General features: G+C 52.5%; 1 protein-coding gene across 3 annotated transcripts in view; it reads right to left on the bottom strand.

The window, feature by feature from the left end:
* Positions 1 to 1,061: 1,061 nt before the first annotated feature.
* DYM (dymeclin) overlaps positions 1,062 to 13,706 on the bottom strand; it is a 241,845-nt gene continuing 229,200 nt past the window's right edge. For 2 of the 3 annotated variants that reach the window (XM_008148270.3, XM_054724507.1), the window contains one exon: positions 1,062 to 1,437. In XM_008148270.3, the coding sequence (XP_008146492.1) occupies positions 1,288 to 1,437 (150 nt within the window). In that variant the 3' untranslated portion in view covers positions 1,062 to 1,287. The remainder of the gene's footprint in view (positions 1,438 to 13,706) is intronic. The other variant, XR_008557825.1, reaches the window with a different exon arrangement.

Genomic DNA, 13,706 nt, shown 5'->3' on the forward strand with positions numbered 1-13,706 from the left:
TTTCATGGAAGCAAATCAAATGCTTCAGAAACAAATTAAAGCTATAAATCCTCTCCCCACGTGGGAGCTTTGGTTTCAGCGCTGGTCTGGGCGAGGATAAACCGCCCAGCCGACCTCACAGGCCTGGGAGACGGAGCAGCCCAGGCCTCTCCCGGGTGGACACACAGACGTGCGTAACGTGCCGGCAGGGCTCCACCCTTTTCCAGAGACTGCGATGGACTAGGCTCCAGCCGGGGACACGGGGACAGAAGCTGTTTCCTGAGAGAGGGCCGGCGGCAGGCTGAAGCGGCTGCTGTCTCACGTGGAATTATGTGCTTTTGTCTTCGTGCATGAAACTGGCTTCTCATCTAGACTGTGCCGGGGCGACCGGACGTGGAGCGGGACTCGCCGGGGACTCGCCGGGACGCCCGTGCCTTCAGCGGCCTGCTGGGCGGAGGGCCGCGGGCCGGTTCCCTTGGAGAAGCCTTCCTCCAGCTCAGGGACCCAGCATGGTCATCTAGGCCCCAGTGAGTTTAAACCGCGTCAGAAATGAAGAGAAAAACGCGTGTTTCATCCCGTGGATACTGTATTAATCAGATTGGTCTCCTTTCTCTCCCATGAGTCTGGCTGAAGAAAAAAAGATTGCTTTTGAAATGAAGCTTTCTTTTCCTAATGATTAATACAGAGTGGATTAACTTGATTTGTACTAGACTCCGATTTAATTCAGCCACAGCAGAGCGGCCAAATCCACAGAAAAGCCAATCTGGGCTTCCTGAGGAGGAGTCATTTCCTTTTTGGGGGAAAGATGCCGGGGATCTACAGGCTTAGCCAACTGCCGGGCCCAGTGCTTATTAAATCACCACGCAGACGACTTCATTTCCTCATTAATTCCTGTCTCGTCATCTTTTCAGATTGGTATTTCTCAGTGTTGAAAGAAACACACACATACATACACACACGACTAAAACAAAAATCTTGAACATGCAAAAAAATAGTATGCCCTGCGGAAGTATCATACGCCTAAGGCGGCGGGTCCCTGGAAAAGCTCTTGATTCTCGTTTAGAAATAAATAAAATGGCATGTGGGACAGCAGGTTTGGTATTTATTATTGTTGTGGACCCCTCCCCCGTTTTGTACTATAACCGAAGCCGAGTGATCTGCCAACGGGCACCGGTGCTCCACTTCCGAGTGTGCGAGGGAAACACGCCTGTTCCCGATGCTCTAGCGGAGACACAGCGGCCGTCTCCCAGGTCCGTTCGCCAGAAAGAAGAAACCAGAAGGCGCCTGGCGGAGGGGCGGGCGGGCTGCTCAGTCGGAGTCCATCGTGAACAGCTGGATGTCCTGCGGGCTCCAGTACAGGCCGGCGGCCGAGCTGTACACCAGGGACCAGACGTAGGGGATGAAGAACTCCTCCGGCTGCTCCTCTTCCACGTACTTAAATTTCAGTTCCGGAAACTTCTGCAACGAGACAAGACGGTTTATAACGGCACAGTTCCGTGCGGGAGCGAAAGCAGAGCAGCGTCTCCGCCGCGGTGCTGTGCGCGGGCCCTCCCCGAGGCGGCCACGGGGCTGAGAGCTCTGGGGCTTCCCCAGGCCGCTCCCACGGGGCTCCTGAGAGCACGCGGTTCCTGCGGGAGGGCACGTGAACCCCCGGCACCCCGAGGAGCAGGGGCCCGAGAGGGCGGGCAGGACGGGCACATCAGACGCGACACGGGGCCTGCGTGGGACCCGACAACGCGGAGGGCAGCCGCCTGTTGTGGGCCTTAGTCCTCAGGGCTGTCACCCTGGCGAGGAGGGCCTTCCCGCTCAGTTCCTAAGCGTGGACGGTGGACGGGCACCGACTGGGTGGAGCGCTGGCATCCGGGGTGGCACTGCTCTGCACAGCGCCGCTCGCCACCTCCTGCAAGGGCCCGTCGGTCAGCGGAGGGAGGCACTACCTCCAGCCCTGACTGCGGGGCCTCCATAGGCCGCCCAGGGATCCACTCCCTCGCCAGCCTCTCAGGAAGTCCCAGGCACCCCCTACCCCAGCACCGTGACTGCCAAGCAGCGGGGTGGTTTGTCGCAGGCCCAGGCCCTTGGCATCTTGAACGAGCCTCCTCACACTCTGCTGCTTCTGGCTGGCATGGGTGCCAGGTGAGGGGACAGGGCTCCTGGAGTGGCAGTAAGTCTTTGTCATGAAATCAGGGGTCTTACAGGTAGCAACAGGGCGCAGGCCCCAGCCGCCCCCAGCCGCGCTGCACCAGGGCCGTCTGCAGTGTCCCGTGCAGCTCGAGGTCGGTCACCAGTGTCCTGCTGAGGCCCCTTCGGCACCCCACTAATGGGAGGGACAGCGGGGCCTGCTCTGGGCACCTGGCCTGGGCTGTCGTCGGGAGCAAAGCCGAGGTCTGAGCGGGAGGTCAGTCTGAAAAGTGTCACCGCAGCCACCCTAGCACTTTGTCCTTGAACTCCGTTCTCCCAGCTGCCCGGAGCCCTCGGGGCTAGTTCTGTGCCCTGTCACTGCAAGACAGAACCCGCCACACGGGTCCTTACAAAAGTGACCAAACGCAGAATGATGTCAGTTATCAAGAACGGATGGGGCTGTGTGTGAAGGAGGAATGTATCCCCTAGTAACGAGGAAGTCCTACTTCTTAGAAAACCTCTCCCAGTGACGCGGAGAGAAGGGGTGGGGGGAAGGGCAGGCCTGGTGGTTTGGGGAGGTCAGCCCCACACTGCCTACAGCGGGAGTCTAACACCTGCTTCTACGTGGTTGGTAGCGTAGCCAGGAAATGCACTCCCGTTAGAAATCAAAATGACTAACAGAGGCGAAGCCCTGGGCATAGCTGGGGTTTCCCTGTGGAGGCCTTACGGCAGGATGCAAGGCCGCGTACCCTCTGCATCTCCACGGGGGTGGGTGGGAAAGAGGAGGAGCCAGCACACTGCTTTCATGAGCATTCCTTCTCCCTGGATTAAAGAGCCCTTTGGGGGGGCTAGGTTTACCTGCCCTCATGGCTTTGGAGAGATTCTGATGACTGCTCAGTGAGAAGAGGCACGAGTCTAAGTTGTACTCTTGAAACCTGTACGGTTCTGCGAACTAATGTCACCCCAACTGCTTAAAATCAAGACACACGGGAGGTGTAGAGCTGTTGTGGCCTGAGAGCTAGGCCAGGCCTGTCCCCCCCCCCCCCCCCCGCCTCCCCGCCCCCCAGGCTGGGCGCCTGTGCTTGCCTCCTGAGGGGGCACCACTGAGCACGGGAACCAAGGGCAAGGCCAGGAGGGCTCTATTACTCGAAAACCCTGCACGCTGCAGGCGGCCCACGCACCCCACACTCCTCTCTCGGCAAGGGAACAGTGAGCGGCGGGACATTATTTCTGGGAACTTTTCACCGGCTCTTACAAGGTCCAGGAAGGGGGTACAGCATGAAGAGCAAGGAAAACACGAGCATGTCCCCAGGACTCACTCCAGAAGCTAACACTGGAAAGCGCAAAGTAAGAGCTTCCTTTTTCCTGCAGCGCGTCCTTTAAGAGTGCACGGGGAGCACTGCAAACGGAGAGGAAGAGGCATAAGCCACCCAGGAGTTTTGAAAACGCCATTCGGTCAACCTGAGTGTGAACGCAGCCTCTGCGTGGTGAGCGGGCCCGAGCTGCGTTGAGCCCCCCCTCCCCCACGCCCTCCACATCTAGAGGGCAGCCTGGTTCGAGATGTAAACAGACCTCTAAACAACAGTGCTCTCTAATCTGTCGCAGAAGCCTGGGAGCTGAGGAAAAGGAAGACAAAAGGTTTTATTTAGCACTGAGGACACTGGGGACACATTTTGTCAGGATTCAGTCCAAGAAATGTCATAGTCCGAATGTCAGATCAACAACCTAGAAAGAGTCACTCTTTCCTTTATGTTCCTTTTCCAGCCGGGGAGAACAATAATGCCATCCTGCGGTGCCGAGGGAAGTCCCACTTCCTCACGGGAGCGTCTTCACTCCTGACTCCGCCAGCCAAGTCCCTGCTGCCGGGCCCGGGCCGCGAGGCACTCCCAGGCCTGCCCAGCGCTGACCACCCATCTTCTCTCCAGTTCCCAGGCCACTGTGGGCCCCGGTGGTGACAACTGGGGGGCGTCCTGAGGAGCACTAGGGCCTGGGAAAGCAGAGGGCGGGGTTGGGGGTGGGGCTTTGGTTTGGAGGTTAAGGCAAGAATTCACCTGAAGGGAGCCAGCAGCGGGCTTCGCTCCCCCCGCCCGCCCCCCCCCCCCCCCCCCCCCCGCCCCAAGACAGTTGTCCTGTGACTCAGCTAAGGAGAGAAAACCCGTCTCTCAGGCTGGGAGCTTGGTCTCCGTCCAGAGCTACTGACAACAATCCTGTTGTTTTGATATTTGGAGCCAGAGGTAATGCTAGACTCTCAAGCTTGGCCGGAATGTTTTTATCAGCTCCAGTGAATCAGCCCGCCGCAGAGGGACATCCGGACGCCCAGCACAGACACAAAGCAAAGGTCTGATTTGGGGGCTGAGACTCAGGTATAACAAGCAGACCAAACGCTTTCAAGACGGTCTCTGCCGTCAGTCATATGATCTGGTGAAAACCCACAGGAAGTGCAGTGAACAGATGTAGGGCTCTGCAATAATTTTATTACCACAAAAGTTCAATGGCGTTTTCCCTTCCACCCAAGGATTACACAGGTAGCACCCCAATTCTAGCAAGCACCTGGCCCGGCTCCAGAAAGCTTCCTGCAATTTAAAATCAAATAGCTACACAGCACATTAAAAAGAGCTCTTTGAAAGACCACAAGCCTCTGAGTAGGTGATGACGGGGACGGTCCGCAGAGAGCCACTCGTGACCACCGGAGGTGTGGGGGTCAGGACAGGGCGTGGGGGAGGGTTCTGTGCCCGTGGGAAGTGAACTGGTTTAAAGGACCCGCCGTGAGACAGGGTGAGCATTTACAGACACTTTTTAAAACCCAGGGCTGATTTGGGGATGACTGTCAGCTCCACTACCATTTCTCTCCTCACACACTCCTGCTGCGGAACACCAAGTCCTCCGGGGCGGGTCCTTGGCCTTGGGAGCACCAGCTACACACGAGGCGTGGCGAGCCGCGCTCCTCTAGCCACGATGGTTAGGAGGAGGAATCTGGACAGGGGGCGCGTGGCCTCTCCCACGTGGACCTGGCTATCGCTGGGGTGGGGAGAGTTTACCTGGGCCTGGACAGCAAGCTCTAGGAGAAATGAACTGACAAATCTGGAAACACCACATACTAATTCAGCGAACTTACGGGCTCAGCAAGCCTGAGCCACAGGCTCTTCTGTGTGTAGGGAATGAGTTACAGATGTATCCATATTATTACTTAACTGACAAAAAGACATCCAACAGTCTGGAGTACAGTAACGCTAAATGTGGCATAATTCTACTAGTATATTATGTGAATTACTTTCAAAATTAATGAAAACCTAAATTCAAACCATAGAAAATTATGAAGGGCCACTTAATGGAAGTCACAGATGAAGAAATCCAAAGCTAAAATGGAGAAGCCCATGATGAGGGCCGCACGGGTCAGGGCACCACGGCTGGCCAGGCACGGGGCCTTGGGGGGCTTGCTGGGAGTAAGTTCCCACCCGAGACGAGAGTTACAAGGTAAGCAGACCCCTATCCTGAAAGCTCCGGCCAGGGACCAACCACATGGCACTGAGGACACTGCCTGGCCACCTCTGAGTGTCTACGAGTGACGGCAGCGCCTTCTGTGACGGGTGGCAGAGAGGCCTTAGAAAAACAGAAGGACACCATTTAAGGCTGAGTCACATGTGGGATGAGCTCTCCACAAACTTATGGTCACATCTCAGCTGGAGTCCAAAGCCCACTAGAGTGTGAAGCCGGAGCAAAAGTCCCGGCGAGGCCCTTCTCCCCTGATCCAGGTCACGGGGGTCCTGGAAAGGAGCTTGAAGCTCCCCTCTTTTCTGGGGGCTGGTGGGCTGCATGGAGGAGGAGGCAGTAAGGACAGGCTCTCCTGCTGCAGGGGAAGTTGGAGAAACACCCCGACAGATGGTCTGACCTGTAGGAATGGGGCTGGGGGCAGGGGAGCCGGCACTGCACATGGAGAGTCTCTCGGGCAACAGTGAGTTCAAGGGTCCATTTCTGGGTCTGGCAAGTCCTGTGGGCCAGTGCACAGGCCCGGAGGCCGGCAGCGGGGGATGGGGGTGGGGGAAGGGGCTGGGGGGGGGGGGTGGGGAGACACGGGAATACAGGGATGGAGACAGGCAGGTGGGCCTCGAGGGCCAGGATGACAAGTGTGCCCCTTTGGCGAGCCTGGCGCTGAGACCAGGCCGGGGATAGTATTAGAATTAAAGGTCGTTAGTTTCGCGGTGGCAGCTGAAGTTGCCAAATGTGTAAACTCCTCAAGACTGAACCGCATCACTGAGTCAAAGCACGTGTGTCCAAGGCCAGGCCGCTCAGCGCAGGAGCTGGGGTTCCATTCAAGGCGGAAGGAGAAGGGCAGAAGCAGAGAATTTCCTGGCAGAGCCTCTGCTGCTGGGAGCTGGCCCAGCGGGAGCCACAGTGATGGGAACTGCTTGCCTTCCTGCCTGGGGCTCATCACTCCGCACAGGACCCAGACCCCCAAGACGGGAGATCCCAGCTGACTGCAGCCTTGTCCCGTCCACCAGAAGGTGCGGGTTCAAGCCCTGGTTGAGGTGTGCAGAGGAGGCAACTGGTGGATGTTTCTCTCTCACATCTATGTTTCTCTCCCTCTTCCTCTCTCGCTCTCTTCCTTTCTCTAAGCATGTCCTGGGTGAGGATTTGAAAAACCCCGCTTTACTTTCAAAAGCAGCAGACTAAGGAAGAGGGAATGCTGTGCTTACTGCAAGAGGCAGTCACATTGTTGAGACATCTTCCGTGGCTTCTCCATACAAAATACCTTCTGGTGAAGAAAGATGTGTTAAGATAAAACTTCCGATTAAATCCCTCTTGCAAGGTGACCTGCTCACCCATGCATCCTTCCTTCCTTTGTATTAATATTTACATTTTAATTATAATCACTGCTGCTTTAACAAATACGGCGTTTTAACACAATGGTGGATACAAAACAATGGCCTTCTTCGCCATCTGGCTGATGGGCCTACATACATCATTTGCTGCGACTATATACCAAGGCCTCGGCCTGACGGCGGAGTCTGGCTGTTTTCCTGGCTGTTCGGTGGTCAGGGCCGGAGCAGTGCCGTGTGAGGCGCGGGGCTGCCACAGCCCTGAGTGAGGGCGCCCTGCGGGAAGTCTGAGTTGATGGCTCACCCAGTATCAACAAAGGCCCGACATTCCAACATTGATTAGAGAAAAGTGCAAGCATACACAAACAGCTCACCAACCAGCTACAAGTCATCAACTCACGGCCATTCTTGTTTCATCCACCTCACACTTCTCCCCTCTGAATTACTTTGGTGCCAATCTGGAACACTATATAATTTCCATCCCTAAATATTAACCTGTAATATTATCAGACAGGTAAGAGCTTTTTTGCTCTACTTTTAAGGCAACCAATATGAGAATGAATTTCAGTTATAGAGGGACGCTTTGTATCATAAAAATGAAATGTGTCCTTGCCCTTAAGCAACTTAACAATTACTCGGAGAGTTAAGATGAACGAGATGGAGAAAGAACCACTAAGAAGAATTCTTCCTCGTACCCTATCATTAGGACACTAATGCACTAACTGCGGGCTCTGAGCAGGTGGGTCACAGGATGTGCACACACGGGTCCGAGTTTCGCCTGCTTCCTCCGCTTCACACAAGCCATCAGCCCCTGCCAAGCGCACCCCCCCACCCAGTGCTCTGCACACCCAGGCGCGTCCCACCCCCTGCCTTTCCTGAGACGGCGCTTCATAGTCCTCCCCACCGTACTGTCATCTGCTCCAGAGCTGGTCACGGGCTCCCTCCCCTCCTCCACAAAGCCCCCGTCCTCTTCCGTGCCTGGGCACCTGCCCACCGCAGGCATGTGTCTGTACGATCCCCCCACGGTGCCTGGACTGGATGTGGGTTTGGACACGGTTTTCACTCGCTCCCGGATACAAGTGTGCTGAAGGCAGGCTCTATGAGTGTGCCACCTACAGCTCCAGGGAAGGCGTGGCTGAGTGAGGAAGATCCCACCTGCCAGAGGCTATGGTGGCTTAGGAGAGAGACAGACCCTGGGGACGAGAGTAGTCAGGATAGGCTGGCGAGGTGGTGGGTCTGGCGGTCTTGGAGGAGAGCAGAGAGGTGCGGAAGCATTCCAGGCAGAGGGAATTATTCAGACGCCTGGCCAAGCAAGGAGAAAGTTCCAACTCTCCCATGCCCTGCCCTCCCTGAGGAGCTTTGGGCAGTGAGGGGCGAGTGAGCAATGCTGAAATCTGATCAGGCTACTCTGTGGCTTGAAAAAATTCTTGATGGCTTCCGAGTGAAAAACACTGCCAGAGAAGACGGCAGAAAGAATAGAGACTGCACCAAGGTGTTTATAACCTAGGCATGGAGATACGACATCTATAAAAATACGGCAGATGTGACAAGTATGTACACTATGCCAGTAAGTGTAATTTATGGGAGTCCAGGGAAGGGAGAAATTACTTTAAATGGGGAAATCAAGTAAGGCTTCCAGGAGGAGGCGGCATTTGGGTGGTCTGTGAACAATGGGTAGGGTTCAGGCATGTGAAGGTGGGAGGAAGGGCATTCGGGGCAGAAGAAATAACAGAAGACAGACATGGAGGCCCAGGTGCCCAAGTGCTCGGGCTGTGTGGAAACCAGGGAATGAGACGGGAAGTGCTGTGAAACAAAGCGTGAGAGCCAGGTTCAGGAGACCACGCAGACTTCAGTTTGTGCCGAGGAAAGCCACTCAGTGCGCCTGAGCAGAGCGGTGAGCAGGACCTGGAGGATTACTTGGGAAGCAACGTGGCCCGCTGGGATTGGGCGGGGGAAGCAGACTCTTAGGAGAGAAGGAACTGGGATTAGTGCAGGGGTCCAGGTGACCGCGGATGAGGCCTGACCGAGAGATGCCAGTGGGGCAGAGGAGAGGATGAATAAGGAGCCGTGGCAACGCCACCGGTGGAAGGAGGCGGTAGCCCCGGCAGCTCTTCCCGCTGCCTCTCCCCAGAAAGGGAACTCAGGGCTCAGAAGCAACGGATCCAGAAATAAATCCAAAGACTCCTCTGTTGATGGTCATATGTTTTGAGTCCAATAACCTTTGTTACTTTTGTTTTTCACTAGAAACAATGGAGCCGACAAGTAAAATTCTGTTCCCATCCTCAGTCTGGCTCCATCCTAATGAGCCTTTATCTGGTGACATGGCTCCTTGGCCCCGCTCGCCCTGGGAAAGGGTCCCTGTAGCTGACTTCACAGCCTTACGCTCAGTTCAGCAGCAGCTGCTGACGTGGGCCCCAGTCCCGATAGCCTCCCGACCCAGACTGAGCAGCCGCCTGGAAGAATTATCAAAATCCTGACTCTCCTGACTCCATCGTCAGAAGTTAGCAAAGAGGAAAACAGAGCCTGCGAGAAAGTCCCAACGCCTGGTCTTGTCCCTTTCACAATCTGGTCATCAGCCTGTAAATATTCCGAGAGCAGGAAGAATGGCTGAGGAACAAGGACAGACAGGTCGTCACGACTGGCTTTCTGACTGGCGTCTATGAAGTGCACCTTATCTCGCTCAAGTTCAAGCCCTGTGATGAATGGCTGCTCAGCCCCAGGCCTTGACTCTGGGCTCTCCAAGGACTGCAAATGCAGTGACTGATGGACGGCGTGTGAAACCAGGAAACCGCCGCCGGTGTGCTTGGGGAAAGACAGCAAGCCCCTAAGAGTCCAGAGATGAAAGTGTAAAGGGACCGAGCACAAGGCGCCTCACAGGGCTGTGCCGTTTCCCATACATGGAACGCACAGTGGTCACGCTCTTGGCCATGCGTCCTTCCCCTCCCCCATTCCACTCTTGAATGACAGGGAAACAGGACTGCTTGGCCAGAGTCCTGATTCCAATAAAGGGGGAGGGTATATTCTCTATACAAAGTTTAGAAAAACTTAACCCCCCTTCAGAAATGTGCATGCAAATTTCATTTCCAGATTCTTCCTAATAGATTTCCTTTTCTTTAAAAAATTTTTTAAAATTGATTTTTAGAGAGAGGGGGAGAGAGAGAAACATCGATAAGAGAGAAACAGCAACATCAATCAGCTGCCTCCTGCACACCCCCTGCTGGGGATTGAGCCCGCAACCCAGTATGTGCCCTGACTGGAGCTTGAACCAGAGACTTCCTGGTGCATAATTGATGCTCAACCACTGAGCCACACCAGCCGGGCAAGATTTCCTTTTCTGGTAGGGAAATCCGGTGGATGACAGGAAGGAGACGACATTAAATTCGGAAAGCCATTTAGGTAACCTGACTTCACCTCAGGGTAGGAGGCAACCAAGTTCCCAAGTAGGAGCTTTCTGCACTGAACTCCCTGCCGCCACCAGGCCACACTCCTGCCTCGTCTCCCCTTTCCCAGGGTGGCGAACCTGCGACGTAACTAGAGTCCTACTCACTGGAACATTCACTGAAGCACATTGTGTTTAGGACAAGAGAACAAGCACATGTTCAGTAAGCTACGCAAACAACCCGCTTCCCAGGAGGCCTCCCACTAGATGACTGTGTGCTCCCAGGCCTCCCACACCTCCATGGCCTGTGCAACACGCACATTGGGAGGATGGCTGTGGGCCTCCCACACCTCCCAGGCCTGCGCAACACGCACATTGGGAGGGTGATGGGACCTCCCACACCTCCCACACCTCCATGGCCTGTGCAACACGCACATTGGGAGGATGGCTGTGGGCCTCCCACACCTCCCACACCTCCCAGGCCTGTGCAACACGCACATTGGGAGGATGACTGGAACCTCCCACACCTCCATGGCCTGTGCAACACGCACATTGGGAGGATGGCTGTGGGCCTCCCACACCTCCATGGCCTGCGCAACACGCACATTGGGAGGATGGCTGTGGGCCTCCCACACCTCCATGGCCTGTGTAACACGCACATTGGGAGGATGGCTGTGGGCCTCCCACACCTCCATGGCCTGTGTAACACGCACATTGGGAGGATGGCTGTGGGCCTCCCACACCTCCATGGCCTGCGCAACACGCACATTGGGAGGATGGCTGTGGGCCTCCCACACCTCCCACACCTCCATGGCCTGTGCAACACGCACATTGGGAGGATGATGGGAACACTGCAAGATTCTGAATTATCCAGAAAAGGTAAGCAACGTGTTTCTCATGTATGTCTAAGTTCCCTTTTACTACAGAAAGCTTAGGAAATAAGCTGTATTAAAGTTGCAGATTGCAAGTAAATGAATCTATAGACAGAACTAAAGGGAGATGTAGATGAAAGGCACTGAATCCCAGAACCCAGCGGGGCGCGGTTTAGGACAGCCCTGACTCAGAGGAGCCAGGACTAGCCACGGTGGTAATGCCGAGGCTGAGGTTTCCGACAGCTGGGCTGGCAACGGGCTGGGGAAGCTCTGCTGAGAAGATGATCAATGTCGAAGTCCTGAGGGAAAGGGGTGTTTGGGCAGGGAGGAAGCCCTTCAGACATTGGGGGGAAATATGAAGAGTCCTGTGCGCAAAAACAAGAGTAATTCCGTCTTTAGAAGGGAGATAGTAAACTTGGTCCCTCCCCCAAAACTAGGTTTTTGATTTGTTACTTAGAATAAACTGACAGTTTATAGTTTATAAGCCTATATATAGAACCTTATCATAAACCCTATATATCACAACAACTGCAATGCCCAGAAAAATAGCATTTTTAGGCAGATTCCAGCTTGGAAATAGAAATTTTCTGATTTCAACATGGAATGTTTCATGAACCTACTCACTGATAAATAAAAATTACCTTCTGAGATTTCGATTATTTAAATGACTCTTTTTATCCTATTCTCCCCAAACTCATTTATCACTTATAAAGAAAATGCCTTTGAAAATAAACATGCAAACATTTATATCAAATACATAATTCTGAAAATAGATTTTGTATTTCATAAAAAAATTGTTAACAGTAAGAAATTTCACATTCATTTTCTGGGGGCCACTTTGACTTTTCAGCTATGATCTATTTGATTAAATCCGACTTGAATTAAAAATAACACAAAACTCTATTAGGCTGATGATGCAAGGGAATTTTTAGCTTTGCGCTTATATGTAGAGAGGCTAACGTGTATTTGAGCTCCAGCAAGTGTGTATCAAGATCTATTAATAAATCTTCTGGAACACCGTGTTCCAAATATACATTTTTCTTGTTTAGATTTCTAAATCTGCAATCGAAATAAGTCTAGTTCTAATTTTTCCCATGTTCAAAATTCTAGTTTCTCTCTCTACTTTCAAATGAGGTTTGCAATTCAACCCCTTAGTTACTTATTATATACCTAGTGCTAATCTGTAGTCATAACTAAATAACGACTCTTAACAACACAGATGCCCAATCTCTCTGGGTTGCTAAGCCATCAACAAATTATTTTCTCAAAATTTTTACTCACATGTTCAATTTAGATTACTTACATTCTTATTTTTGAAAGTGCTGAACTGTTTAAGGTATACTTAAATTTACTCTTTAGCTAATTCACTGCTAGGTCAGAGAGAATAACTAAAAAATACCAATTGTCTGAAAATGCTCCCAGACAAATCGCAAGCTTTCGCTCTGGGCTCTTCGAAAAGCACATCACTGAGATACCCACAGAAGGCTCGGGCCTTTATTTGAGAGAAAATAGGGATATAATTTATTTTCCCATTCCTATTTGCTTTAAAACCATTAACTACACTAACTCCTAAGTCCATACATTCATCATCATAACATCCTCTAACATTGCCTAGGCCAGCTTTTTCTTTCTCTCACTTTCTAAAAATTGTGTTAAAAACACACACATAAAATTTACCATCCTAACCGATTTTAAGTGTTCGATTCAATAGTGTTAAGTATGTTCACGTTGTAACACAGGTCTCGGGAACTTTTTCATCTTGCAAAACTGAAACTCTACCCATTAAACAACTCCTCATTCTCCCCTCCCCCAACCCTGGCAACTACCATTCTGTTTCGATGAATCTGAATACATAGGTACCTCCTGTAAGTGGAATCATACAACACTCGTTCTTTGGTGACTGGTTTATTTCACTCGTTCTTTGGTGACTGGCTTCCTCACTTCACAGCACAGAACTTTCTAGACAAATCGATGTGTGAGTTAAATGAGGTAACTGAGTCCTACCAGAGCTATTGATGTGATCACGAACAATGGGGAATAAATGGTAAGTTATTATAAATGAAATCATATCTTAAGGTACTATTTAAAAGAGCCTTACTAGGATTCCTTCCAAACTGAAACATCAAACACCCAACCAGCTAAATCACATTACTCAGGAACCTTTCTGTCCGGAGAGTGTGAACTAGGGACCGAGTCTTCTTTGGGCTTAGGTCATTGCTAGCGGCTCTGAAAGACGAGGCCATACGCTTCTCAAGGACAGAGATGATAACCAGCTGCCCCATACAGGTGTCCTACAATGGCCCCAACTTTTATTCCGGGTCCTGATCTCTACAGACTTACAACTTCTTCTGGTGTCATTTCCTGAATAGCATGTAAGTTCTCAGAAGACACCGAAAAGATGGATACGTGTTTCCTGTTCCTTCCTTGGTTATGTCAGGACAAGTGGCCTTTGGTTTTCACTACTGTCCAAGTCCTCACTTGCAGCAGCTCTTTGAAGCTGGGGCTTCTAATCTATCACCGACTTGGGAACCAGACAGCTGA

The sequence above is a fragment of the Eptesicus fuscus genome, chromosome 12, assembly GCF_027574615.1.
Source record: "Eptesicus fuscus isolate TK198812 chromosome 12, DD_ASM_mEF_20220401, whole genome shotgun sequence".
NCBI lineage: Eukaryota > Metazoa > Chordata > Mammalia > Chiroptera > Vespertilionidae > Eptesicus > Eptesicus fuscus.